The sequence below is a fragment of the Prionailurus bengalensis genome, chromosome D2, assembly GCF_016509475.1.
Source record: "Prionailurus bengalensis isolate Pbe53 chromosome D2, Fcat_Pben_1.1_paternal_pri, whole genome shotgun sequence".
Taxonomy (NCBI): domain Eukaryota; kingdom Metazoa; phylum Chordata; class Mammalia; order Carnivora; family Felidae; genus Prionailurus; species Prionailurus bengalensis.
In genome coordinates this window covers 81,241,894-81,269,837 of record NC_057351.1, presented here as the reverse complement: position 1 = coordinate 81,269,837, position 27,944 = coordinate 81,241,894, and the positions used below count along the sequence as shown (strand labels likewise).

Below are 27,944 nucleotides of genomic sequence, written 5' to 3'. Positions count from 1 at the left end.
TGCTTTGAACAGTTTGCTGTTGTCCTAAACGCTTCTTTGACATGTTAACATTGATAGCTGGTTCTCTCACCTGAGGGTGTACCGCAGGGGTGATAGCTGGATCCAGAATTCTTGTCCCAACAGGTGGCTTCGCCACTGCTTCTAGATGGCAGGTGCCTTTGTGACTGCCAGGCAGATAACTCTCCCAGCTTGCAAATCGGCATATGCCGTCCGTAGAAGAGTGTGTGCCTGTGTGTGTGTCCCCACATGCACGTGCACGTGGGGGCCTGGGTCCCTGGGCGCACACGCCTGGAGTGGCTAGAAGGAGGTGAGGGGGGATGGGTGAGGGCTCCACGTGTACCGTGGGAGCTGTTGTTCAGGGCCCACGTGTCTGAGTCCTGCCTGTCTGGGTCTCCTCCTGACTGCTTCCCGAATAGGTGGAAGGTCCTTTGGGAGCCTCATGGAGTCACCTGTGACATAAGGGCGGGTCAGCTGCTGGCTGCCTTGTTCGCAACATATCCGTACGCTTCTCCACTCATCCTTTTATCTCGTTTGTCTTTCTTTTTCCACAGAGGCCTCATCGCTAACAGCTTCACAGAAACCCATTATCTGCTGGATGGCACCGATGTCTCCCTCACTCGAAATTACACGGTAAGTCCGGTGGCAAGGCCACCACAACACCACGCACGCCATCACGTCTGTGCTTAAACTTTGTAGCTGTTTTATCCTAAGTGAAGCCACATGCCCAGAGGCTTTACTTAGGGACCATAAGGCACCTATGCATCACTTAGGCTTTAGGCATTCCATTATAACTCCAGGAGAACTTGGCCTTGGCCAGCTTTGTGCCAGGATCGTCCTTGGAGATGCGGCCGACCTTGAAACCACCTTCCAATCACTAGGGGATGCTCGGTTGGGCAAATCCTTTCTAGAAAACCTAGCCACGTTTCAAGATGGCTTGGAAAGCAATTGTCCCTGGGCTGAATGTAGCTGTGTTATACTTTAAGTCCCTTAAAAACAATTCGAAGTAAAGCTGACTCTGCTTAACCTATAAACGTATCCTGCCTATTATAAATGTAACCTACCTATTATAGGCGTGTCCACCAGAAATAAATGTATAAGCCGTTTATCTATATGAATGATAAATCCACCATAAACACTTATGATCCTATATTATGGTGGTTACCATCATATGACATTTATCACTTTTAGCTTTCCCGGTATTCGAAGTTTTATGTGTATCTTGGAAAAGATGCTAATTTTATTTGTTCCTTTAACAAGTGTTTGCTGTGTTTTCTGTGTGCTCAGCCCACATGAACATGGGCATTTAAAAAGAGTTGCTGCCCTCTGAGGACTAGGAAAGCTAGTTTTTTTTTTTTTCCAAAAAGCTGTGGATATTTGTTTTAACAAGAATTAGCTTAGAGGAAGGCTTTACATTTGCAGTTGAAGTGTCGTCAAGCAGCCGTTGTCGACCTGCCAGGTTTCCCCCTTTCTTTATCACTTGTGTGCATGTGGCACTTACAAACTGATGCCTTCAGACCCCCAGAAATTTGGTAGAATGACCCGACACTGACCTTCCAGCCTGCAGAAAGCACATAGGAGTCCTGGATATAAAATAACCATGTATGAACTTGTGTTACTACCTCTTCAAGTTTAGAGGAGAGTCCAAGAAATCCCCAAGAAGCAACGACAAAGAAGGGGTATAGGCTCAGAGCAGTAAACTGGTGAGTTGGGGTCATGGGACCTCAAAGGGCTACTCAGGTCCCGAGAGAGGGACTGGTGCTTGGGACCGGGGACAAGAGAAGTGGGTGTCTACAACTGAGAGGTTTTGCAAAAGCTGGGCCCCCAGGAAGCGGCTTCCTCTGTGGGAAAGAACAAGAATGTCTAGTCTGGAGAAGGGACAACAGAGAGAACTGTCTCAGGGTATCCTGGATTGAAGAAATAGTTCATAAGAAAAAGAGAATTGAGAGCCCAGCTAGCCTTATAAGCGTATGTTTGCAGTGGAGTCGACTGGTGTTTATATGTCTGACGCCTACATAGAAATGCAATTCCGGTCAATACATTAACATCCAAACTGGTCCCAAATCAGTAATCCTGGATCCCCTGGGCCCAAGCTGAAGCCAAGCCAAAATAGTAGAAATAGAGATATGTCTACAGCCACAATCACATGAGACGTCCATGCCAAAAACAAAGAATAATAAAAATATTAACAATGAGCCCCAAATAAAAATTGCAAAACACACAGTGAGAAAAGCCACGGTGAGTGAGCGTCAGTGGACAAGGGGAACAAGAGAATCAGCACCTCGGGGAATGCAAGACAATACAAAAATCAGGGGAAATTGTAAATATTTTAAAGAGAACAGAATAGGCCTGATAGAAACTCCAGAGTGAAAATACAGAAAGAAAGAAAGAAAATGGGAAAGAAGTAATGTTTAAACGGTGTGATGAGAATGTTCTGGAACTGGAGAAAGATATGCACCCCAAGTAGGAAGAACAAAAAGCAGACTCACTCCAGGATGCCTTGCAGTAAAACAGCAGACCCCTAAAGATGAAATCGTAACACCACCTGAGAGAAAAGAGACACTTGTGCAAAATGACAATTGCACCGACAACAGACTTCTCGTTAGCAACTACAAAATTAGAATTCAGAGAGCCACGGGAAAATTACAAAAATCATAGGAAAATACATTTGCACACAAAGAAAGAGAATGTGCTGCTCTCAGATTCTCACCAGGAGTATCTACCAAGGAAAAACTAACAAAGAATATTGCAGTAAGAAAGAAATAGAACACAAGAGCCAAGGATAGGCCGTTAGAGGCAATAGGAAACAAAGCCACTGCATGCGAGTAAATCTAAGTAAGCTATTTAAGATAATAATTACAACAACAATGACTAAATTTGGATGTTTTAAGACAAGATGAGCAAACATTTAAAACAGTTTAAGAATTTGTATTGTACTGGCGAATAATAGAGACACTGATTAACTTGAGATTTTGATAAATATGTATCTTGCTAATTTAAGTATAACCACTAAAAGAATAGGAAAGCAGAATGTATAATTCCAAACAATAGACGGTCACAAAAATAGTATATCAGCTCAGTGGAGGGCAGGAAAGAAGGAAAAGGATTTGAAAAGCAGAGTAAATATAAAACACAAAATAATTAGCTAAAAATGAGTCAACATATTACTCTAATTATATGTAAATAGACTGAATCTGTTTGTTAAAGTAAAAACAGATTATCTGCTTAGAACTTAAAATGAAATCCAGCTACATAATTTTTACAAGATTCACACTCAAAATACAACATGGTTCTGAAAGGAATGGAAAATATATAGTAGACAGATATTAACCCAAAGAAAGCTACTGTCGTAGTATTAACATCAGGCAACCTAGATCATAAGGCCAAAAAAAAAACATTATTATGGATAAAGGGACTGATTGCTTAATGATAAAAGGAGCAATTCGAAAGGATGGTAAAATACTTGTGAAACTACATATACCAATAAAATAGCCTCAAAACATGTGAAGCAATAATCAAAACAATTACAATAAACTGACAAATTCACAACCAGAGAGGGAGATTTAAATATACCTCTCTCAGAAATGAAGATTTTAATAGATGAGCAGAAATTAATGAGAAGGAAGGCCGAAAGGATGGAGAGAATCATTTAAGCCAAAAGGTGGTTCTTTGAAAATATTAATAAAACGAACAAAACCCAAATCTAATCAAGAAGAAACAAGAATTCCCAAGCAACGGTATTAACACAAGGATGGATGTAACTATTGCCTGAGAATCACAAGAATGTTATCGACAATACTAACCATTTCTTAAAGATGTAAATTCTGGGGGTGCCTGGGCGGCTCAGTCAGTTGAGCACCTGACTCTTGATTTCAGCTCAGGTCTTGATCCCAGGGTTGTGGGATCATGCCCCACATTGGGCTTCGTGCTGAACATAGAGACTGCTTGGGATTTTCTCCCCGTCTCCCTTTTTCTCTCTCCCCTACCCGCTGGCCCTCTAAAAGAGAAAAATGATTTTTAAATCTTCCCACCCCCCAAAATAATATCAAGCCCAAATATTTTCTCAGGTAACTTTTACCAAACCTATAAAGAACAAATAGTTACTAAGAATTAAAAAAAAAAATTTAAGGGAAAAGAGAGTAACTACGAAAATCAGAAAGAGAACATCCACAACATGAATATTATAGACTAGCTTCAATTATGAACATAGTGGCAAAAATCCTAAGTAAAATATTTAAAAATCATGTCCAGCACATATTTTTGAAAATACTTTATGACCAAATGGTACTTATCCGAGAAATGCAAAGATAGTTCAATATCAGTATATCTAATAATACAGTTTTATGTATTATTATCTTTAGATGAAAAATATTATTATGTTTGATATTATTTCTTCAGATATAGTCCATGGTATTTATTATGTAGATTATAAGAGCTCTCGTGGGTGGGGAATGTTTCTTGTATCTCCTTTCTAACCCCGCAGAGCTTCACACATCATCTTACGTAGACTAGACTTTCCAAAAACGATTCATTCATTCATGTATTCATTCACTCAGCAAACATTTATAACCACCTTCTGTGTGCAGAAACTGTTAGGGTATGAGGATATAGGTTGAATAAAACATATTCTTCGGCATATAAATTCTACTCAAAAGGTAGGGTGTTTACAAGATGTGAAAATACTTATGCCTTAATATAATTGCTACCATAGGAGGTATGTACAAAATACCACTGGAGCCTCGGCAAGGCCATGGTTAGTTTTAACTCGTTGGAGACCATTTCACTAAAGAAATGATATCTAACTCTCTAAGAACAAGTATAGAAGAGAAAGGTTGGGTGAAACCCTTTGGTACTAAAGAGGTTTGACTCTATCTTACTGAAAATTGGAAGCTATGGGAAGTTTTCATACAGGGGAATGGCATTGTTCGGTTCTGTGCTTTAGAAAGGCTCTCTGATGGCAGAATGGAAGAAAGATTGGCAGAATTACTGGCAGGCTGAAGGCAAGAAAGTCTGTTAGGGGCCTAAGGTGGTTGATGAAGGTTTTGCCGACAGAGGGATGGAGCTGTCAAGGCAAGAAAGCTTGAAGAGGCAAGATCCGGTGACAGTGAACAAGGGAGGTGCCACCAGGGCTTGGTTCCTTCTGCTTGGGCTCTCCACTGGACCATGTATTTTCTCTGGCACCATTAAGGAGCACTTGTTGGCTTGGGAAGGCATAGGGGACAATGAGGATGGGTTTGTCCCTGTTGAGTTGGTTGTGGGACAGCCAAGTAAAGGTGTTCATGAATCTGGAGTCCAGGAGAAAGCTGGAGGTCAAAAATGAAGAAGACCTGAGGATTGACCTCAGATATAAGTAATAATTAGTGCCATAACTTCACACTTGACTTTCTCTTTTTTTCTCTCTCTTTTTTCTCCTAGGATGCTCTCATTTAAAATATGCTTTTGTAGTTATCTCTGAGGCAATCCCCACAGTGTAAATGCTGTTCCAGATAGAAGCAGGAAGAAGAGAGCTTAGAAATACCGTGGCAATAGGCTTGAGTTCTCCACACATCCGTCATGTATGAGGGCGAGCGGTACTCAGCTAACATGGACACGCCCAGAGTGTGAGATGTGCTTCCAACATTATTTTACCAGTTTTGTGGTTTTAGTTTCAATCTCTTCCTAATTTTCCTATCCTTAGGCAGTTTTTTGCCCTTTCTTCTCATTTGAGAAGGCAAATATGCTATGAGAGAAGGAGAGATACAGGACTAGGTAAACAAGGGCCTGACAGGGACACCTGGGTGGCTCAGTCAGTTAAGCGTCCGACCTTGGCTCAGGTCATCATCTTGCGCTTTGTGAGTTCGAGCCCCGCATCGGGCTCTGTGCTGACAGCTCAGAGCCTGGAGCCTGCTTTGGATTCTGTATCTCCTTCTCTCTCTGTCCCTCCCCCACTTGTGATCTGTTTCTGTCTCTTAAAAATAAATAAACATTTAAAAACAACAACAAGAACAAGAGCCTGACAGCTGCCGGGTTGGTTAGGGACTCGGAGGGTGGGAGCAGAAGGCTTGGAATGTAGGCATTTTAGAGACTAGCTGGATGGTGGTGTATCAGAATGCTAACAGTAGTCGTCTCTCTAGGGGGAAAGTGCATTTTTCGGTTTTCCGTGATTGTTGTGTGTATATGGGGGAGGGATTGTATTTTTCTTTCTTCTCATTTGTCTACAAGGTCACTGTATAGATGGGCAAATGTCTGCCCCATCCCTCTACCCACCCCTCACTCCTCTGCATGGAAGTGTCCTTTTTTATTATTATTTTGAGAAAGAGAAAGGGTGGGAGGGAGAGGGTCTTAGGGAGAGGAGCAGAGAGAGAATCCCAAGCAGGCTCTGCATTATCAGCACAGAGCCTCACATGGCGCTGAGACCCACAAATCATGAGATCATGACCTGAGCTGAAATCGAGAGTCAGACGCTTGACTGAGCCCCCCTGGAAGTCTCTTTTTAAGGAAAGGGCAGTAGGAGCAAGCAGGCCTGAGAACCCTGGTCTCTGCTCACTGGGGAGCAGGGGAGCCCGTGCTTGGAAGGGCCATGAGACTAGTCTTGCTGTCTTCCCTTAGTCCCTCATGGTGGCTGAGGCTTGCCCACTCCTCCATGGAGTGTTCTCAGCAACAGTATTGTGCAACCCAGACCCTCCTCAGGATGGGCCCCGAGGCTTGGCTAGCAAGGACAGAGCGGTAGGGATGAAGGTTGGAAATCGCACAATGCCTCAGTTCTCCCGAGACCTAAGCAGTATCCTCTGACAGAATATACCAGAAGCCCCTTTTGTTGAAGGTAAAGAAGCCCGAAGTATATTTTGATCTTCATCTGATTCTTTGGATCTCACAACCGGAGGTTAATTGGCAAACCCCCACCCCCACCCCAGACTTCCAGAAACAACAAGCAAGTATTGCTTTTACAGTTAGACAAAGAAGGACTTGGGGCTTCTGGGTGGCTCCGTCGGTTGGGTGTCCGACTCCGGCTCAGGTCATGATCTTGTGGTTTGTGAGTTCGAGCCCCTCGTCGGGCTCTGTGCTGACAGCTCGGAGCCCAGAGCCTGCTTTGGATTCTGTGTCTCCCTCTCTCTCTGCCCCAACCCCCACTTGTACTCTGTCTCTCAAAAATGAATAAATGTTAAAAAAATTTTTTTTGAAAAGAAAAAGAGGGGCCTGTCTTATAATCGAGCATCTCCTATCTCCCATTCCTTTGATCCCATCCTGAGCCTCCAGCCACGTCACTGTAGAGATAAGGAGTGAACAGCCTTAGCCACTAAAGAGAACCCACAGCCCCAGACAGCTGGTCATTCCAGCAGAAACCCCTTTAGGAGAGTCCATGACCTTGCCTTGTCTTTCATGGTGAGGAGACAGACACAGCTTTGGGTTTTTTTTGTTGTTGTTGTTGTTGTTTTAATCAGGCTGCAAAACAAAAAAAGAAATGTGCAGACTCATCTTCTTATCCCCTAAAGTCAGCACACAATGAATTTTCCTAAATTTAAGATTATACATAAAATAAGAACCACTCTTGGCCATGGTACCGTCTTTTTTTTTTTTTTTTTTTTTTAGATTTCATCTCTCAACCATCAGTGTAAGCTGGTTGACAGGCAGAGTAGTGGCTGATTTTAATTTTGGAATTAATCGCTTGTCTTTTATCTCTGTATTTCCCTGACAGGATGAAATATTTGTGGCTTTATCCTTTGTTGACCACATCTGAGGGAAGATTATGTTTTATATTGTTACTTTTCATAAGGGCTGTGAGGGACTGTGCACACGACATTTGTGCCCTTGCGTCCCAGAAGACTCTGGGAAAGGCCAGAATAGCCCTCCAGAAGCCTCCTGAATGTTCCGTAGAAATGCACCCAGCTGCTGCACGTGTGCTAACCGAGCACCCCCGCTGGGCCAGGCACTATGACCACCACCGAGGGTACAGCAAGGGTTCAGAATAGATAAGGGGACCCACGTGGGGCTGGAGGGAGGAGACTGATATTTTTCTAAGCATATCAAACCTAATCGACATCTTCCCTAAGTGTGCTGAAGGGAAGGCTGAGGGTCTCCATCTGGTCTTAAGCGATCATGGAAGTCTTCATAGAGGAAGGAGCGTGTGAACTAAGATCTGAAGGTTGAGGAGGAACGAACCAGGGGGGGACCGGAGAGGGAAGGATATTCCAGTGTGATGCTGAGCTTTACTTACAGGCGGGGAAGTGTTTAGAAAGCGACAGGGGCCAGACTGTGGAGGCCTTGGAGGCCACGGTGATATATTTGTTTGTCATGGAGGAACATTGGGAAGCCATAAGAGATTTCAACCCTGGGGGTGTCATGACCAGTGCAGGCTTTGAGAGACCCACTGGCCGCAACATGAAGAGGTCCTCAGAGAAAGCAGGAGCAGGGATCCAGGAAGATCAGGCAGCTGTTCTTGTGGAAAAGCCTAAAGCCCAGAGGAGAGGAGATGGCTGCTGGGGCCGGGACCATGGAGACGGAGAAGGGAAAATGTCTGACCTTATACTCGTGAGCCATACCCAGAAAGATTCCATTTGTTGTATGTGTTTCTCATTGGAAAAACGTATGAAAACATTTGCTTGGCAGATGCCAACGGGAGACCAGTCAGTGTTAACTGAGGCTGGGCATCAGATAGGTGTGGAATCCAATATTTTGGTCAGAAGGATCATTTGGGTGACGTCCCATCCACTTCCATGGCAAATGTTTCCTCTCAAAGAGGAGTAGAATCTCTGGCTTGGACTGAGCATGTCAGGAGTCAACCTCATTCCATGACAGAGGCCAGCAGACATGTATGAAGAGATGATTCTGGATGTAGGAGGGAAGTCCCAGGTCATTCACATCCCGTAAGAGTAGCAGGTGTGAGCAAGGCTCGTTACCGGGCTCTCAAGGAACGCTTTGAAATGGATTTAATTTCCCTGCTTTCACTGAACTCTATACTCATCCCGTCCATCCACTCTTCCCGACTTGCCTGTCTCCCAGAGGGCTGCTCTGTTCTCCCACCGATGGAGGTGCTGCCCACATCCCATGGTGACCCTGCCCCACTGCATATACTACCCTTTCCCTGTCCACGGACATTCCTGCTCTTCCAATGTAGGTCCTGCCTTCTGCCCAGCCGGAAGACGCCAGAGCCACCCGACATTTTCCCCTCACTCCCAGTCTCACCTAGGTTCAATCAGGCCCCTCTTCCTGCCTCGCCAGTCCTTCTAGGATATCTTTCTCTGTATGCCATTCCCTGTTGCACTTACTTTGACCCTAAATCGCCAATAGCTTCCCCAATCCTCCTTCAATCAAGACCAAACTTCTTAGACCAGTATTCACATTCATCAATGGTGACATACCTTCCTCTTCTGCATGTGTGAGTTCGTTCGTTCATTCATTCATTCATTCATTCATTCATTCATTCATTCGTATGCTTGCTCAACAACAAATGTGTGTTGGGTGTCCGATATGCCAGCTAACATTGAGGAAGCATCAGCAATACACAAGGCATGGTATAAAGTGCTTTTCATGTGTTTTGTGGTTTGATCCTCACAATAAATCAATTTTGGCTATTTTTATACCCAGATGAGGAATCTGAGACCTACAGGGGTTCGGTAACTAGACCAAGCCCACGGCTAATAAGGACTCAAGCCCGCGTGGTCTGACTCTAGCATCTGAGCTCCCAGCCTCTGTGATACAACTGCCTCTGATTCACTTGGAACGTTGGAGGGTCTCTGTATGTGTTCCTGCTCTGACGTCTGTTGCAATGGAATCAGTCTGTAAAGCTGTAGCAAGTGAATTAGGGAATGGACTAGCATTCATTTGCAAGGAGACACCCAGCAAAGGCTTCTGGGGGAGAGCAAAGGATGTCCTGCTGGCCCATAGTCCTGGAATGTGGGAGAAGGACGGGTCCAAACAGCCCTCTGGGCGTTGGCCAAGTGCATCGCTTCAAAGCCCGGACTGAACCGAGATCAGTGAAGGTCCAGTGCTTCGTGGCAGTTTATAGAAGGGAGGAGGACACAATCCCTGCCCTCAGGGAGCACAGAGTCTGACCACAGATGACATGATGGGCTCATGGCAAGGATACTTCAGGAGCCAAACAACGGAAGAGCCAAATCCATGTGGAATCTGGAATGAGTTCCCAGAGGAATCCCAGGTTTGGGTGACTTTCCTTTGCTAAAGCTGTCCGAAGGGGAAGGCTCTGAGCGAGGCCTTCTGTCTGGAGGTGGTAGATGCAAGGTTAGGACCACAAGCCAGGGAGGCAGACTGCCCAGGTTCAAATCCCAGCTGTAGCGCTTAACAGACACTGACCCTGGCACACAGTCCTTTGGAAAAGCGAGCCAGCTGCAGCCACTGCTCTGTTTCGATGGATCCACAACAATTCGTAACCACCCTGGACCATATGTCCCTTTGGAAGTCCCTCTATGTCGTGATAGCGGGATGAGAAAGTGAACTGCGGGCTGCAGGCAGGAAGGGCGGGGGACGTGCTGTGCTGTGCTGAGCACAGATCTTAAGGTGCGTGTGTCCCTGAAAAGTGGCCACCGGCCCCTCCGTCTCCCCACCCTGGCTCCCACCAGGCCCCTTCTGCTCGTTTTCATGTGTTCTGTAAAGTCCCACACAACATGCACGCGGATTTGGAGCCGAGAGTTAGAAACCCGTGCGGAAAATCAGCCCCCTTCTGTCCGTTGTGCCTGTTGTTCTCACATACGTTCATTCAGCAAAAATACGCAGAGCTCGGGCTTAGCACAGTGGAAAATCGAGTTAATGGCCTAATGGGTTTCAAATACGTATTTTCATAGTCGAGATCTATCACGGTGCCTTCCATTTCAAACTGCTTCCCTGTGTAATGTGTATTTGATCCCCCCAAACCCTGGGCAGTTAAGGGTCACTCCCATTTTGCAGATTAAAAACTGAGCCTCTTAAGTCTCAAATCCCCAGACTTGCAACTCAAGAGCCATCTCGTGCTCTCTCTGTTGCAGACATGCTGTTTCCAGGCCCAGTTGGCTGGGAGGTCCCGAGGAACGTGAACATGATTTCTTAAGCATGTGCTGTTCTCTGATGCAGAATTCCAGCGCAGCAAAATAATGTGAATGGCCCCTGAGGTCCGTCCTTTATAGTCGTTTAACCAGACGTGGTTCTTGTTAGAGCTGAGAGCCGAAGTAGCCCTGGGAGTGTGGGTGTGGTGACTTATTTCTCTGCGATCCCGTCCCGCACGCTCTCAAGGCTAAGCGTAACGTAGCCCAGCCAGAGAAACACGCGGGGCTGCAAAATCACTTTCTCCTTTGCTTGAACGCACTGTCACCTTGTTTCAGTCTCAAGCTAACGTGTGGTATGTGGGGGCCTGATGTTCCACACGAGAGAGCAAAGCCCAGACCACGGCCATGCGGAAATGCGAGCCAACGACTCACGCAGACACACACACGTGCGCACACACGTATGCCCACACACATACACACGTGTGCACGTGCTTCCACTCGGACACACACACACACACACACACACACACACACACCCTCGTACCCCCTCCGTCTGCAGGACTGTCTGCGGGTTTGGAAATGACTTCACTTTCCTAGGATTCCCTGAACGCCTTTTGCAGTGGCCTCTGCTGACCTTGAGAAGGCCGTGCGTCTACATTTGGGCTTTAGGTGGTAGTTTTCCTTTCCAAAAGAGAGACTCACGAGGGCACATGTTCATGGCAACAGGACACGGGGGGGGGAAGCCGTCTGGCCTGGAATTAAGAGGCCTATATTCCAGTTCCTGTCATGGCACCGACCGACTCTGTGGCCTGAGGCAGTCACTTAACCAGTCAGGGCCTCAGTGTCCACATCTGCTCGGGAAAGGGGCTGCCTAAAAGAGGAAGACTGGCCTTAGACGGCCTGAAGCTCCCTTACGACTAGAACATTGTGTGATTCAAACGCTAAATCAAGATAGTTTGGCCCACTGCATATGGTGCAGGGTAGGGGTGGGGGGATGCTATAAAATTCCCAAGGAAAAGAGGCATTGAAAATAATTTTCACTCAGCATATTCCCTAACAGACTGTCTGCTCACAATCCTTTTTAATCACAAGGTCCGGCCATTTTTGTTAGCAATTTAGCCGATAAAATTCCTTTCTTTCTGGTCCACTGAGAGTTGGATAACAGAATTTGTATTTCACTTCCCATACGGCAGAGAGTTGAGGGCTACTATTTTCGAGCTCAAGGGTTCTTACTCGATCTTCCTCTTACCCACCATTACGTTTGATTGATAGGATTAAACAGAAGGAAAATTTATTTTACTGGAGTGGGGAAACGCATTAGGTTAAGTAATAAGTATATAAAATACATGGTTAGAGGTTTTGTAAAGGAAAAGATGTAATTTTGTGGTTATGCATGTTTGGGACTGTTTTCTATGTTATGTTTTGTCGGTAGAAAGAGAATGCATTGGATCAGCAGAACAGGCAGAGACGACGTGCTAATGGGACAATGTCTTGTTCGGCGACGCCTTTACAGACGAGAGTGTGATAAAAAGAGACGGTCGCTGACACTCTTGAGGCTGTTGAAAGGGGTTGCTTTGGGGATGTTTGCAAGGGGAAGTGTTGGGATCCTGTAGCTGCAGGAGGAACCCAGGACCTCCCTGGGCATGATGGACACCTGCTGGGTCTCTCCCCGGTGTGGCCACACTCACATCCAACCGGCCAAGTGTTGGCGAGTCCACGAGGCCTGGGGGATTCCTGTCTCTTAGCATCAGTCGATGGGAGGCAACATGGCCCTTGGATATGGATATGGGGGCAAACAGTCCCCTGGAGATACCTGAGCAGGCCCAGCTCCCCCCAGCCTTGGCCACCGAGGGCAAAACCCCCCAGAGAGCAGGAGGACACCTCTCTCCTACTCTTTGTAATCACATTCCCAGCCAATTACGTGGCACGTGGTATGATGGGCACGTCTCTCTTAGCTGTGAGTCTATCCACATGACTGACTGCGTGATAAAAACGATACCCCATTTGTCGGAGCACGTAATGAATCCTGCTGAAAAAAATTAAGACTTCATGATATTATAATTGTCCTAGAGAATCTGGAACTTGGGGTGCTAGTAATTATGCCTGGTAATCGAGGAAGGTAACTACTTCTTAGATTAGTCAGCGGTGAACAGCAGGCTTGATCGCTGTCCCAAGGTAAATCGAAAGCAGTTTTAGCGCCAAGGAATAAGCTCTTAACTCTGGTAGTGACTGAGAGACGGGATTGTTTGGGGATCAGTTTCTGAGAGCAAGGATCCACCCCTACCTCTTCTGTCAGTGGTACTCCAACCTCGTTGGTGAACTGGAAATTAATTTTATACTAATTTGTTCTCAGCTCATGCTTTAATGAGCTTGTGTTTCTGGGTGTTTAATTTGAAAGTACGTTTGATAAATACTCTATTACAAAATAAATGGAGACTGAGAACAAATGAGTTTGAAATTTCCAAGGTCAGTAATTAAGATTATTGTCACTATTGGGTTTTTCACTATTTAACCAAGACTCAGCTGCCAATGCAACATTTCACGATTCTCCAAAGCGAAGTAAGTTCTGTAATGGATGATGGGTAACAGACAAAAACCAAGATTCCGGGGGCCCCGGGCACCTAAACTGGACGTCATCTACTGCCCTTTTGCCTTCCGAGTCTTCTCCACTCAGACATGCACACTGGGCACCCAGGACTGAAATCCCTTCCCTGGGATCCCTCTGGTGCCCTGGGGCATTATAATCCAGGTACACAGCCCCCTCATGTTTACAGAATTGCTCTCATGCCTTCCGCATGTAACAGGTCCAGGTATCTAGAGAGAGGGGACCGTGGAGCCTTTCAAAAGTTATTTCATGTGGAAATAAAGAGGCAAGCTGGCAGCAGGTCTGGGTGGGTACCTGATGTGGCAGGCTGGGCAGGTGTCCCCCCACCACCAGCCCTGGGCATTCCTTCCCAAGCCACGGGCACACTGGAGAGGTCAGCCTCGCCATAGCCTTGAGTGCTGTGCTCCTGCCCTGGAATCTTCCAGCCAGGGAGAACTAACCCTTGTCCCTGAATTGCCAACCCCTCCTCCATGGCCTCCTGTCTTTGCACGTGCTTTCCCTCCGTGAGTAGCTCCCTCACCTGCCTTCTCCCCTGGGCACCTCGCCACCCCACCCCTCGACATTGTCTGGGGGCCAAAAAGAGCCACAGAACCTTCATTGTTTTCAGTCAATATCATCAACAACATTAAAAAATCCAAGATATGCTACAGGTTCATACAAACTGTAAGCTAAGCTCGTAAGAGGATCTGACACAAGACAACTTAAAAAAAAAACTAAAGTTTTCCTTTCTATAAAAATAATTGCTTTATTTTTAAAGGAAAATAAATTAAAAATTTATTTATTAAAAATACATTTCCTTGACATAAAAATAATGTAAAGACGTTATAGAAAGATGTATAAGACATAATAGAAAAAAGATCCCATTTGTGGTATCTACCCACTACCTTGGAATAAGCCTAATGAAAACTTTCCAACAGCAATATGCAAGAAAATCTAGGACTAGATTGAAGGACATTAAAACAGCCTTATTAAAGGAAACATACCATGTACATGAACAGGAAACATGGATCTCGATGGATTCTTAACCACATTATTAATATACTAACAATATCATCTCAACGGATTACTACAGAGCTTAAAATTTGATTCTGAAATTCACTTGGAAGAGAAAATAGGAAATAATATCCTAGAATCATTCGAAGCGAAGAACAGAACCAAAGGAAACCTGCCCTCAACAAGGTTGTCGAGACAGCCCTTGAATAAATGGTTCCGGAACACCTGGATCTCCACATGCAGAAAAAGGAAATTGGGCTCCTACTTCAAGCCATATACAAAAAAAAAAAAAAAAAACCCAAAAAACCAGCCTTGGAGGGGGCTCGGTTGGTTAAGCATCTGACTCTCGACTCTGGCTCAGGTCATGATCTGACAGTTTGCAAATTCAATCCCCACGTCAGTCTCTATGCTGCTGACAGTGCAGAGCTTGCTCAGGATTCTCCCCCTCCCTCTCTCTCTCTCTCTGCCCCTCCCCACCTTGCTGTCTCTCAAAGTAAATAAATAAGCTTTAAAAAACAAAGCGGATCAAAGGTGTGAATGTAAGAACTAAAGTTGTAGAACTCCTAAAAGAAAACATAAGTGGGAACCTTCAGCACCCTAAGTCAGACCATGGTTTCTTAGGTATGACAACGAACACGTAAACAACCAAAGGGAAGAACAGACCTCATCAAAAAAATCAAAAAGACCTGCTCGAGAAAATGAAAAGGCAGCCCACAAAATGGGAGAAAATATCTGCAAATCATAGATCATAGCATGTAGCCAAGAGAACCAAAAGCGTGTGTCCACCCAGAACGTTGTGTACAAATGTTCACGGCAGCACTATTCACACTCGCTTAAGAGTGGAAACAACCCAAATACCCATTGACCGATGAATGGATAAGCAAAATCCAGCATTTCCATACCATGTGATGTTATTCAGCCATAAAAAGAAATGACCCATTTCTTTCCCAGCTAAGGGAGCCTTGAAAACATCATGCTGAGCGAAAGAAGGCCAGGCACAAAGGGCCACGTGTCGTATGAAGCCACTTCCACAAAACGAATGAGTGAGCAAATCCGTAGAGACAGGAAGTCGATTAGTGGTTGCCAGCAGCTGAGACAGGAAGGGAGGCCCCAGGGAAGTGAGTGCCCGTTGTGAATGTGCTAACACACCAACCGTATGCTTTTAAAAGGTGAATTTTATGGTATGTGAATTTAATCTTACTCAAAAACAGAGAACTCGTTCTCCCTGACATCGAAATGTCTGATGGAACAATAGGAACTAAAACAGCGTGGTATTGGCACAGGAAGGGACAAGTGGAGGTGTGTCACAAGTGGAGCAGCTCGTGGCACACAAAAGCAGGGCTCCGTACATGTGTGGGCATCCTGTATAGAGCAGGTAGCAGCTCAGAACCTAAGAAAAGGGCCAACGGTGGGAGAGGAGCACTGGGTCTTAGTTTAGGGGGGAAAGTTAGATTCTTACCTCACACCCCTCAAAAACTAAATTCCAGATAGATTAAAGAGCCAAGTATAAGACTACGGGAATAGACGATAAAGAAGGACGTCTGCGTGACCTTGAGGAAAGTCTCCTTAAGCAATACGCAAACTTCATAAAGAGAAAGATGGAGGGGCGCCTGGGTGGCGCAGTCGGTTAAGCGTCCAACTTCAGCCAGGTCACGATCTTGCAGTCCGTGAGTTCGAGCCCCGCGTTGGGCTCTGGGCTGATGGCTCAGAGCCTGGAGCCTGTTTCCGATTCTGTGTCTCCCTCTCTCTCTGCCCCTCCCCCGTTCATGCTCTGTCTCTCTCTGTCCCAAAAATAAATAAAAACGTTGAAAAAAAAATTAAAAAAAAAAAAAGAGAGAGAAAGATGGAAAATTTGACGTTGTAAGAATTGGAGACTTCTGTTTCCTACAACAAAAGATATCGTAAGTTAGTAATAGTAGGCCAAGTATGAACCTCCTGAAATTTTGGAGAACTTCCAGAATCGATAACAAACGTCAAGACAGCAAGTGGCTGGCCTTGTCATCTCCCGTCTTGAATTGCCTTTCAGATAGTCTCAGAATTTTGTCCTCTCCTCAGTGACAGATAAACTTGACCCCTTTGAAGAAGTGTTATTGGATGTCATTGGCCACTCAAACCCCTGCGGTCCTGTTTCTTAGCAAAGTCAAGGTGGTCTTGGGAATTTTGGGTTTTGTTGGGCAGGACGGCTGGCCACCAAACTGTGCCCTGGGGAAAGCGAGCGGGCTGCCTGCCAGGAGGAGAGGGGCCACGTGCCCAGGTGGGCTCAGCAGGGACGGCCTGGAGCCCACGAGCCCACCTCTCCTCCTCCACCCACGACACTGCCCTTGGCTGCCAGGCCCCGCAGCTGGCATGTGGAGGCCGTGAATGAGGCCAGCTGAGTATGCCCCGCACTTCCTGCCCGTCAGCCTCTTAGCTGAGGCTGCAACATGACCTTTGCCTTGTTGATTCTGGACGGATATCGTCTCAGTAAGGAAGCGTCCGTGCCTCGGTCTCTTTTTTGCAAACGGCGACATTATTTGAGACGTGGGTTCTGCAGGCATGTCACACGGGGATTTTCGTCACGGATGGAGAAGACCTTCCTATTTTGTCTTTCCTGCTGAGAGAGGCTCCCAGCTCTCGCCTGGGCAGTGCAGGGAGGGGGCCCTCCACCTCCTCTGTCATCTGCTTTTCTGTTTTCACAAGCCCTAGGCTTCGGTCTCCTTTTATCACATTTCGCAGTGTGCTTAAATCCCCCGTGCGGTTCCCCATCTGGTCACGAAAGACAATTTACAGGGGGGTAAAAATGGCGGGGCCTGTGAGATTTGTTCTGCCGCCGGATTTCGTGAGGCACCCCGCGTCAGGGCTTTCCCGAAGGGTGTCAGAGAGACAAGAGCAGGACTGGGGCGCAGCTATCACCCCACTGATCATCCTGAAGTAAATCAGGCCTTCGTGCCAGAGATCCTGGCTGGGTCACGCTGGGTTTAGCGTGAAATATTAAGGGGCACCTGGGTGACTTACTGGTCAAGCGTCCGACTCTTGATTTCAGCCCGGGTCATGATCGCAGGGTTGTGGGATCGAGCCCCACATCGGGCTCTGTGCTGAGTGTGGAGCCTGCTTGGGATATTCTCTCTCTCTCTCTCTCTCTCTCTCTCTCTCTCTCTTTCCCTCCCTCTCTTTCCCTCCCCCACCCAGCCCCTCTCCCCCATGCTCGCTCTCTCTAAAATAAATAGAATTGAAAATAAATAAATATTGAGACCGCTAGTTCAATATTTCATGCCAAAGAGACGCCTGTAGCTGCCAACGCGTGAAGGTGATTGGGGGCGGTTGTGAGTGGGTGAGAAGACACCGAGACTGAGCCTCCTGTCTCCTCCTTCCAGGGTCACTGTTACTACCACGGACACGTGCAAGGATCCTCCGGTTCCACAGCCAGCCTCAGCACTTGCTCTGGCCTCAGGTAAGCGGCTCTGGTCTGCCCCACAACTGCGACCTCTTCTCGAGCATCGAGAGTAAATGGCAAAGGCAGAGAAGCCCTGCCTGACAGCTCGCAAGAGCACCGTGCCCCGGGGGCTTCAGTTTCTCTGCCACCACAGACTCTTTCTAGAAGGTTCTACGGGCCTGGTCAGTCGAGAGCCACTGAACCGGTGGAGTTACTCCACCCTAGGATTTTGTGACTGTCTTTCGTTTATGTGGCCCGTGTGCTCAGTAATTCCCGGTGTTAAGAGGTAGGACCTCAGGTATTGGCGTTCGGGCTGCTTGCTTGGTACACAGGCACAGGCCTCCTGTCGCTAAGAGACAAAGCAGAGGAACCAGTTTAACAGAGTTCAAGGTGAGCTGAATACAGGCGTGGGGTGTGGGGGCTTCTGCTACGAGGCTGTGGCCCGTGTCAGGACACCGTTCTCTTCTGTGGCTGGACGAGCCCGTACAGCTCATCCTTCCAGACCACACTCACTGGCCACCAGCTGGCTCTCGTGCGCTCCCCGGCAAAACCAGCCTGTCTGACAAATTTCCAGCTGCCTCGGCCTTTTTCCCGTGTTTATTCACTGCCTTTGTGAACCCACAGCTTGAACCCCCCAAGCCCTGCTTTGCTTGGGCCCCGGGGTGCCTTCGGGGACAGAGAGAGGATGGCCTGGGTGCCAGCTTCCGTGAGACCAGGGCTGCGTCCTGCGTCAGCTGTAATGCCACGTCTCTGGGAGTCCCATGTGGGAGCCTGCACACACACACACACACACACACACACACAGGTCAGTCAAGCTCCCACAAATCTGAGGGAGGTGGTGACCACACTGGCCCTCGTCAGGGTGTTAGCCGCAGATGAAGACAGAGCCTCAGTGAACGTTAACGGGAAATGGGCGCGTTCTCAGAAGCGGTGCCTCCCATTAACCCCGACACATGTAACAAACACGCCTGGACTAATAAAGGGCGGCGGTGGCCTGTGCCTTCCTGGCCACACTGGCAGCGGTGAGAAGCTCTCCAGCGCGACCCAGAACCCGGGGCTCGGCGCGCGCCCAGGGGCACGCTGGCAGGTGCCTGTCCCCGCGTGGGGCACCCGGTGCCAGCCGCGCGCCCTGGTGTCCCCTCTGCCCGCCCCTTACTCTCACTCGCGTGTCAGGTGCACAGAGCCCAGCGGCCCCTTCCACCCCACCCCCCTCTCCCGTCCCGTCCCCGCCCCCACGTGCCCTCCATTAACGCGCTACGTGCGTCCTTCCGAGCCGCCACCCACGCTTTTCGACCCGGGCCACCTGCACAATTTACAAAGGTCGCCGGAGAGCATCCTGCCTCGCTCAGCAGTTTGTTTTTGTGTTTGGCTCCTTTGACACCCATCCTTTCCGGCTGACGTGGGGCTGGCTCCTTCCTTTGACAAATACGCTTGAATTCGCCTCGTCCCTTCGCACGCTCCCCGATGTGCACGGAGGTGCTTTCCAGCTTTTCTCGGTTGCAAACGCTGCTGCGCTGCACGGGGGGGCCTCGCACGCTCTGTGCCTCCGTGCGCAGGCCCCGGAGGAGCGAGTGCTGTTGTGACAGTCCCGCCACCCTGTTCCTCCACGTGGCCGCCTCACTTTCCACTCTGGCCGTCGGAGGCGAGCGCCGTCTCTCCTGACATCTTCCCCCATCCCTGAAATACCTGCTGTACTCAGTGTTTATCACTGGACTCCGACAATATGTACAAACAAGCTCACCCTCCCCCCCCTCCCCCCCCCACTTGGGTAAAATGCCAGCTGTGGCCTCCTCCTGTGCATGCAAAGCCCTACGCGTGCGTGTGTGTGTGTCTATCTTCATAAAAATAGTCACATCACACAGTTCACCCTCCGGCTTGCTCTGTCCCCTGATCCTTCTGTCTCCGCAAGTCAGGAGGCAGAGACTTGAATCTCTCTTTGGTTCACTCCATGGAGGGCATACACACATGCACGCTTCTGCGCACGATTGCTTTTAGAAAGCACTTTTGGTATCCCGTCCGAGTAACGCTATGGAGCTCAGAAACGCCCGCCGATCTGATACGAGAACAGAGCTCTCTTGCTGTTGTTGGATTTGCTGCTCTGCTGTTACTCGTTCTTCGGCACACGTTCCTTGAGTGCGTCCCCCTTGCCAGCGCCGAAGGACGCGAGGGGTGAGCCGTGCGGACGCCTGCAGGAAGTACATTGCTGACAGAGGGAACAGTATGCGCGAAGCCCCCGAAGCCGGAAAATGCCCGAGGTCGGGGGCCGGTGTGGCTGGAGTGGAGCAGGAAAAGGAGGCAGCGGACGCTGAAGTCAGAGGAAGAACGGAAGGGCGGGATTGGGAGGGGCCTTGGCCTCCCTCTTCTGTATAACGGGTGTCACGGGAACCTTGTGCTGAGGTCTGACTTACGGTTTCCACAGGTCACTGTGTGGCCACCGCGCTGAAAACAGGCTGTAGGGGGTACATGCGAGAGCAGAGCTCAGCTAGATACCTTCCCAGTAATCCTGACGAGCAGTGGGGGCCTGGACGGGGGCCTGGACAGAGCCGGCACCTGCAGACGTGCGAGGGTCCAGAGACGTCCAGAAACGTCCAGAAACGTCTTCAGGGGTTTGGAGAGGCTGGTGACTGTAGCATCTGCACACTTCTGACCATTGCCTTCTCCACCGAAAGTGCTCTGTGTCTGAGTCTCGCTCCCCCGAGGTGGCGTGGGGCACAGCTACACGAAAGGACCAAGCCCCTGCTCCTGAGTGACGACGGAGGAAGCCGTGGGGAAGTCACTGAGGAGGCAGGGGCAGCCATACACGCGCGGGCCCAGCAGGCATGGTGGGCACCAGTAGAGGTGACGAAGCACCTCAGTCGCAGGTGACGATATGCAGAAACGAGGACAATGGCTCACCTTGGAGGCACCGAGGTCCCCGAGGAAAGGACTTCAAACAGTGAAGTCTGTCTTGAAAGGCTGTTGGGGGAAGTGGTGCCAGCCAGGTGTCAGCTGGGGCGGGGAGGCGAAAGGATATTCAGGAGAGAGTCAGGGGGAGGGTAGTTTGGGGATGGACCGTGAGGCCCAAGAGCACAGTGGGAAGGTTCGAGGGGCAAAGAGAATGAGGCTGGGGGTCAGGAGATTTAAGAGCTGTGTGGGGCCAGGGCCCAGTCTTCATGCAAAAGCCAGAGCTCAGGCTCCTGGGGGAGACAGAGGTGAGCAGAGGCGAAGGACAGGATGGGGTCAGACCTGATGGCATCTGGGACGAAGGGGGGTGACCAGTGCAAGGCGGATGATCGGGGGCCGCCACGAGATGTCTCCGCCCTCGCACACAACAGCCCGAGCAGTGAACCAGCTGTGCAACAGTGGACAGGTCACCGGGCCTCTCTGAGCCCCAGTTTCCTTGTGTGAAAATAGAGATAAAGCCTCCGGCTGAAATGGTGGCTTTGAAAGCAGATGCAGCGACCTATAGGAGAGCCAGCCCTGTGCCTGACCGTGAGCGAGCAGCCGGCGGAAACGCCATCAGACTCTCGAGACTGTCTCACGTTCTTTGATTCTGGGACCGGGCCAGGCGGGAGGTATGCTCACGCGGTACCTCTGGGCTCATTCTATGCAAAGCTGTACTCTTCCTGAGGGAACGGGGTTGGACACCCGCAAGGCCATAGTGGCAAAGATCACATGTGGGACTCACAGACACCCTGCCCTGTGGGGTACCCAGTAGGCTTGAAAGGAGAATCTCTAGTACACACGTGGAAAGGGAAAGTCCAAAATTTACCATTGCTTCTCTCTGGAGCCTAAAAGATGAATCTGTTTGTTTAAAGGCCATTTATTGAGGGCCAGGTGCTTCTTCAAGGCTTCAAGTTAATATAAATAGGCCAATGTGAATGAAGAACAGGAAAGCTAATTCCAACTGGCTTAAAAATAAATAAATAAAAAAACAAGCAAAAGTTGGAGGTAGTCTCATGCTACTTAAAAGGCCAGGAGTGGCTTCAGGCATGGCTGGATCCAGGGTCTAACTAATGCTACCAGAGTCCACCCCGTCTCTACTCTGGCCTCCACCATCTTCTGTGTTGGTTTTATTTTCATGCACAGCTGATCTTTGTGGTCACAGAGAGGCTGCGGGCAGCAGGCAGCTCCGGGCTTACATCCTCAGAGGGCAGGCAAGAGAGTGAGGGCTGTCTTTTGAGTTCAGCAGAGTTCCCCAAAACACAGCTGATTGGCCCTAACTGGGTCCCAGGCCCATCCCTGAAGCAGTCACAGTGGCCAGTGGTATGTATGACGCTCTGGTTTAACTCCCTGAGCCAACCTGGGGGTGAGCCATCCCCAACCCTGGGAATGGAAAGTGGGGAGAGTGCGTGCATCAAGTGAAACCAGTGAGCTTTTGCCAGAGAAAGGACGAATGAGGGCCAGGATCCTTGGAAATGAATGAGCCCCCTCCACACACTGCTGAAGAAGTTTCAGACCGTCAAAGTCCAGACGTATCTGGATCGGTCTGATAATAATTTTCAGGTGATTTTTCATAGGCTTCTCAAACTTTTTTTTTTAAGGATATCTTTTTTTTTTCCCAACGTTTGTTTATTTTTGAGTGACAGAGACAGAGTGTGAGTGGGGGAGGGGCGGCGAGCGAGGGAGACACAGAACCCGAAGCAGGCTCCAGGCTCCGAGCCATCAGCACAGAGCCCGACGCGGGGCTCGAACCCATGAACTGTGGGATCATGACCCGAGCCGAAGTCGGATGCTCAACCGATTGAGCCACCCAGGCGTCCCTCAAACTCTTGATGGGTAAAGAAAACAGGGGTATCTCCAAGGTATTCCTGAGAGCTCCTTTTTATGATAAAAACGATTTCCTAACCAGTGACATTAACTAATTTTCTTAAACGGAAAGGAAAAATTGGAGAGTATTTCCCAGAGTGATATTCAAATGGGATAAATCTGCCCTCTGTGCTTGGCCACGCCCCTCGGTCACAACTCCCATCCTTCTTCCCAGGGCTGCCCCCCAAAGGGGCAGGTCACTGTCCTCCCACACAGAGAGGTCAGCCTCTCTACCCAGATTGTGCGGTGTCCGATTCCCAGCCTGCACCCCTCCTCGTCTCCGGCACTTGGACAGTGTTCCCTCCCGGGCGCTTGGCACAGACCTTCATGTGACCAAGAGGAACCCTGTCAAATACTTGTGGCTGGGGTTTCAGGAAAAGTCAGAAGAGCAGGTACTGGGCCATCTGGGGTCGACCACCAAGAGGGGTGGGAGCGGCGGTGGGGAGCCCCAAGTGGAGATGGCGCGCCTGGGAATTTTGACTTCCCAGATCGTTATGCCATTGTTACAAAAGCAGCAGACCGTGCATCGACAGAGAAATTCCGGAGTCACGTAGTCAACCTTGAGATCCCGTAAGTGGAGAATCAGACCAGAGAAAAGGCTGTGTTCCATCAACTGCTCTCACTGGAGGAAGAACCAATGGAGACGGGCGCTAAAGGAGAAAGGCAGCTAGCACGGCCCCAGCCGGTGGATTCTGAGAAAGAAAATAGGGATTCAAAATTAAATTCAGTGTGGTGTGACCCCAGAACACATTCAGATCGAGGACTGTGGAGGGAAACTCAAATGTCCTAGGGGACACATGACTTGGAGGCCAGCAGATTGCTTTTGCGGAGAAGGAACACCCTGCTCTGCTTCCAAAGGGCTCGATCAAACCTGGGCCGGCCAGGAGAACTCAGTCCCTGAGGAGAGAAGAGTGGGGACAAGCCACCAAGTCAGCCTTCTTCATTTGAAGCTGAGTGGGGAGGACGATAAGGAGAGAGAAGCCTAAAGATCCAGGTAGAAAGCAGGATAAAAAAGGAAAGAGCTCTTTAATCGAGGGGAATGCAGTGCAAGGCGGAAAGCGGGCCATAAAAGTGAGTGTGGCCGCGGAGTCTGTCCCTGCTTCGAAAGGACTCCAAGCCAAGTGCAAAGTTCAGGCATTAAGTTAATTTTCTACTACATCGCACGTGGCCCCGAAATGCCCCGTCCTCGTCGGTGCAGTTTCAGGGTGAAGATGCGGGATTCTCCTTTGACGTTCTGATCTGTCATTTGCTCTCCCTGCTCGGTGCCTGGCCCCCCACCCCTCACCTCACCTGCCTCAGGGGGAGGGGCCCCCCGTGAGCATCAGAGACTCCTCCAGGCCGCAGAGCGCGGGGACCCAGCTGTCGCGTTGCCGGGGACAGAACCCTGCTCCCGCCCGAGAGGCCCTAAGCTGCCAGGACGCACACCCGGCCCCGGCACACTCCCCCGTGTCTTGATTTGATTCGTAAATGCCACCTTCCCATCCCAGTCCTGCTCTCTGCCTGCAGCGGGAGCTCCTTGAGGGTAGGGACCATCTGGCACCATTTCTGGTTCCCTCGCTCGGCCCGCTCGGTTCCGACTCACGTCTGGCACGACAAGTCTTGGGGGCTCACGCTTTGGGGATTGGCCAAGAGTTTTGCCATCGCCTGCAGGCGTGGTGGTTGAAATTCGGCTTAAACCTAACTCAAGCCCACCGTTCAGTTGACAGATGAGGAAACTGCCGTCTAGAGTTGCAGACGAGCATTGGTTATGAGAATAACTGTACTTCGACATGGGGTTTAGGATCCTGGGGCGCAACGTGCACACGCGCGCACACTTACACCGTCATACCCGTGCCCTTGCACACTCACACTTGCGTGCTCACACGCACATACTAACACACGTGCATGCACACATATCCCGTGGGGTGGTGGTGACATTCGGGGGACGCCAGACTGCGTCCATCATTACAGTTTCTGCTTTCACGACGGGGAGGCCAGAGTTATCACCACCACGGTGCGGAGCAGCTGAGAGGCTCCGTCATCCGGGGCCCCGTCCTGACGCCCCGGCTGGGAGATGCCGATCCCACAGCAAACGACACTGTCCCCGCTTTCCTCCTCCCAGCTTCTGTTGAGAGAGAGGGAGAGGGAGAGAGGGAGGGAGGCATCTCCTGCATTTATGCAGGGCTCTGCATTCTTCGTGCAACGCTCACCACAGCCAGTGGGTGTCACACTCCTCAGGTGACAGATGCAGAAGTGGGGTCCCGGGGTCGCTCGGCTGCGTCCAGCAAAACCACCTCAGTCCCAAGTCTGGCTAACCCCTCGTTCCATATTAGTCCTGCTAAGCCTTTTGCACAGTTTGGAGCCTATCTTCTTTTGCAGCCCCGTCGTCCTCTACCGTGAGGAAGCTCCCCCTTCCCAGCCGCACTAGTTTCTAGCTGTTTCCAGAACATGCCTCACAGTTCTTGCCATCTTTATCCCTGGTTGCCCCTCTGCGTGGGACGTGCTTCTCTCCCCACCTCCCATTTGGCTCTGGAAGTTTCACCAAGTCAAATGATGCCTCCTTCACGAAGCCCTGCCCCGACCCCAGAGCCCATCCGGGGACCCAGGAGTTTGGATTTGGACATTTTGGACTTTTGAGGGAGAGCGGAGCAGGGGCGAGCCGACACTTTATAAATATCTGCTCACATCTGTGTGTTAAAGCGCCCATCCTTCCTCACTCCGTTGATAGTTGACTGGTATATCTCGCTATACGTTTGCATACCTTGTAAGGACCTTCAGGATGGGGAATATTTCTGATACGTTGCTTGTAGCACCTGAAGCTCTTAGCACTGGCCGTCAGTGGGGGAGACCGTACAAAATGCTTTCAAAAATCCAATTCCATAGAAATATTCAGATGCAAGTCTATGTGTTACCCCCAATAAACGCACACATCGTTGTGTTCCTTTAAACCGTGTGATATAAAATCGTCACACTAGATTTTATATAATGAAATCAAGTATAGCACGAAATGCAGAAACACTTCTTGCCACATGCTATCGAAAGATAGTAAGTCAACTTAGTTTTCAAAGGGCAGCACTGACCGTGTCGTGATCCACGGAATCAGAAATAACCATTCTAAGGAAAGTAAGCATTTGCAATTTAAAGCAAAGACAGACACTGTAAAAAACGAAAACAAACAAACCCTCTGCTTTAATGGAGGAATCATTATTTTATTATTTGCAACTTAACAAACAAGTTCAATTGACCCATTTGAAGAAAGGAAGCGGAAATCTCAGCTGAGGAGGTGAGAAGGGAAAGGAATCTTAGGAGGAAACGCAGACGGAGGGAGCGAGGCAGCCTGGGAATGAGCCACGGCCTCTAGCCCGTCCGGTGCCGTGTGCTCACCGCCCTTCCCGGCGCCTCATCGCTTGACTCTGGTCACTCACCTGGGCAGATGTGGCTTTTTACAGACCTCATGGCTCAACCTAAATGGCCTGCGGCGAAATGGTCTAACGGGCCAGGAAGTCAGGTGCGCGGAGATGATCTCGCCTTTACTTTCCGGTCTGCTGGACCGTGAGTTCCAGGCAGGCAGGGCCCTGGGCTCAACGTAGAACCTGCCCTGTTGTAGGTGTCCAGTCACCTTTGGTGGCATAAACGTGCTCTCCCCAAGCCATCAAGTGGTCGGTGACACTTAGTCCTAGCCTGTCCAAAATTGTTTTAAAAATCTCTGGAGCGCAGTAGGCCATGTTAACGGAGAAATTGGCAGGGAGTGGAGGTGAAGCCAACCCGGCCCTGAGCCCTGCACTGGGACCCTCTGCTCGCTCTTCTTCTAGGGGCTGGCCTCCGCGGCCTGCCCTCCGCCCCATGGCCACGCCTACCGTCGCAGGTCGGGGCTCTCCGTGTCCCTGCCTCCTCCTCCCCTGGGGACATTGAGTCCTCAGTCCTGCAGGATCATCTGTGGCAGCCAGTGCTGGGGTCACAGCTCCTCCGCTCCCTCTGCAGGGTGGCGCCGGTGTCCCTCCCGAAGGGTGAGGGTGACCCTCACCCAAGGTCAAGTGTGGGCTCTCCCCTGCTCCACTCTGCCTCGAAACTCCAAAACCTCCAAATCCAAACTCCTCAGTCCCTGGATGGGCTCCCCTCCTGCCTCTTTTCCATGAAAGGTCCAGCCCGCCTCTGGCGCCTCAACTTGGCCCCCAGCGACCTTTGATGACCCCCCCCCCGCCCCCGTCGTGCTCACGGCCCCCCCACGCTTCCGCATAAAGTGTCTCCTGTTCCCATTTCCCCGTCCCCACCCTGGATCAACCCTTGCTCCAAAAATGTCTCGGTGCCTCCCACCCATGCTTCCTGCCTCCGCCCTTTCCTTCACAGCCATCTTGCACATTCCAGAAGGTCGTGTTTCAAAAACGCGGCTTGAGCCTGACGCGAGTCCTGCCACCCCACTGCACGCAAAGCCACGCGGCTCCCCTGCGGCCCACTCGCCCCTCCCGCGCTTGTGCCAGGGTTCCCGCACACGCCCGCTGCTCACCGGCTCACGTACTGGTGGCCCACTGGCCATGCCAGTCCCTGCGCTGGGCCAGGGAAACCAAAACAAACAAGGAAGATACTCCCTGGGCGTGGAAAGCAGCCAGATGGCATTTGCATGCCACGCAGCGAGGGCTGTGAGGTGGGGGCGTCCACAAAACCGCAGGGGAAACCACGGAAGGGACCAGCATGCCGGGCGATCCTGAAGGTCTGGCTGGGCTGGGCCGTGAGGGGTAAGCGCCAGCCCGGAAGGTCACTGCAGCCAAGGGCAGCCACGGGAACGGTGACAGGACTTCAGGTGGGGACGCTGAGGAACGGGACATGGCCCGGGCCTTAAAGCAGCTGGCATCCCAGCAGGTCAGAGGGGTGGCCGCCAACGGTTACACTGCAGAATCTGAGAGCGCGTCGTGGGGTGGGGGCGGGGCAGGCAGAGGAAAGAGGGGACACGCAGCAAGAGCAGAGTCCTGGCGGCCAGGAGGCCGAAGCTGTATCAGAGGCACACTGTAGTGCGCACGGAGGGTGCAGACCGGTACGTGACGAGGCCGTGGTGCAGCCAAGGCCAAAGCCAGGGAGAAGGAGGGAGGCAGAGGGCAAAGCCTGCATCGTGTGTCCCGCCTTCCTTCCGCGGCCCCCACTGTGAGTCTGCACCCGCCCTCCCGTGTCCTCAGTGTTCACCTGCGCTCTCTGACCTTTCTCTCTCCTCGACTCTTGCTCC

The 27,944-nt window shown here is 50.0% G+C and overlaps 1 protein-coding gene across 3 annotated transcripts in view; it reads left to right on the top strand.

Moving 5' to 3' along the window:
• Positions 1 to 27,944, top strand: part of ADAM12 (ADAM metallopeptidase domain 12) — a 350,864-nt gene that overhangs the window by 212,353 nt on the left and 110,567 nt on the right. For all 3 annotated transcript variants that reach the window (XR_006299872.1, XM_043597829.1, XM_043597828.1), the window contains exons 4-5: positions 552 to 630; positions 17,904 to 17,980. Coding sequence is in view for 2 of the 3 variants with exons in the window: in XM_043597829.1 (XP_043453764.1) it covers positions 552 to 630; positions 17,904 to 17,980 (156 nt within the window). In the remaining variant the exon portion in view is untranslated. The remainder of the gene's footprint in view (positions 1 to 551; positions 631 to 17,903; positions 17,981 to 27,944) is intronic.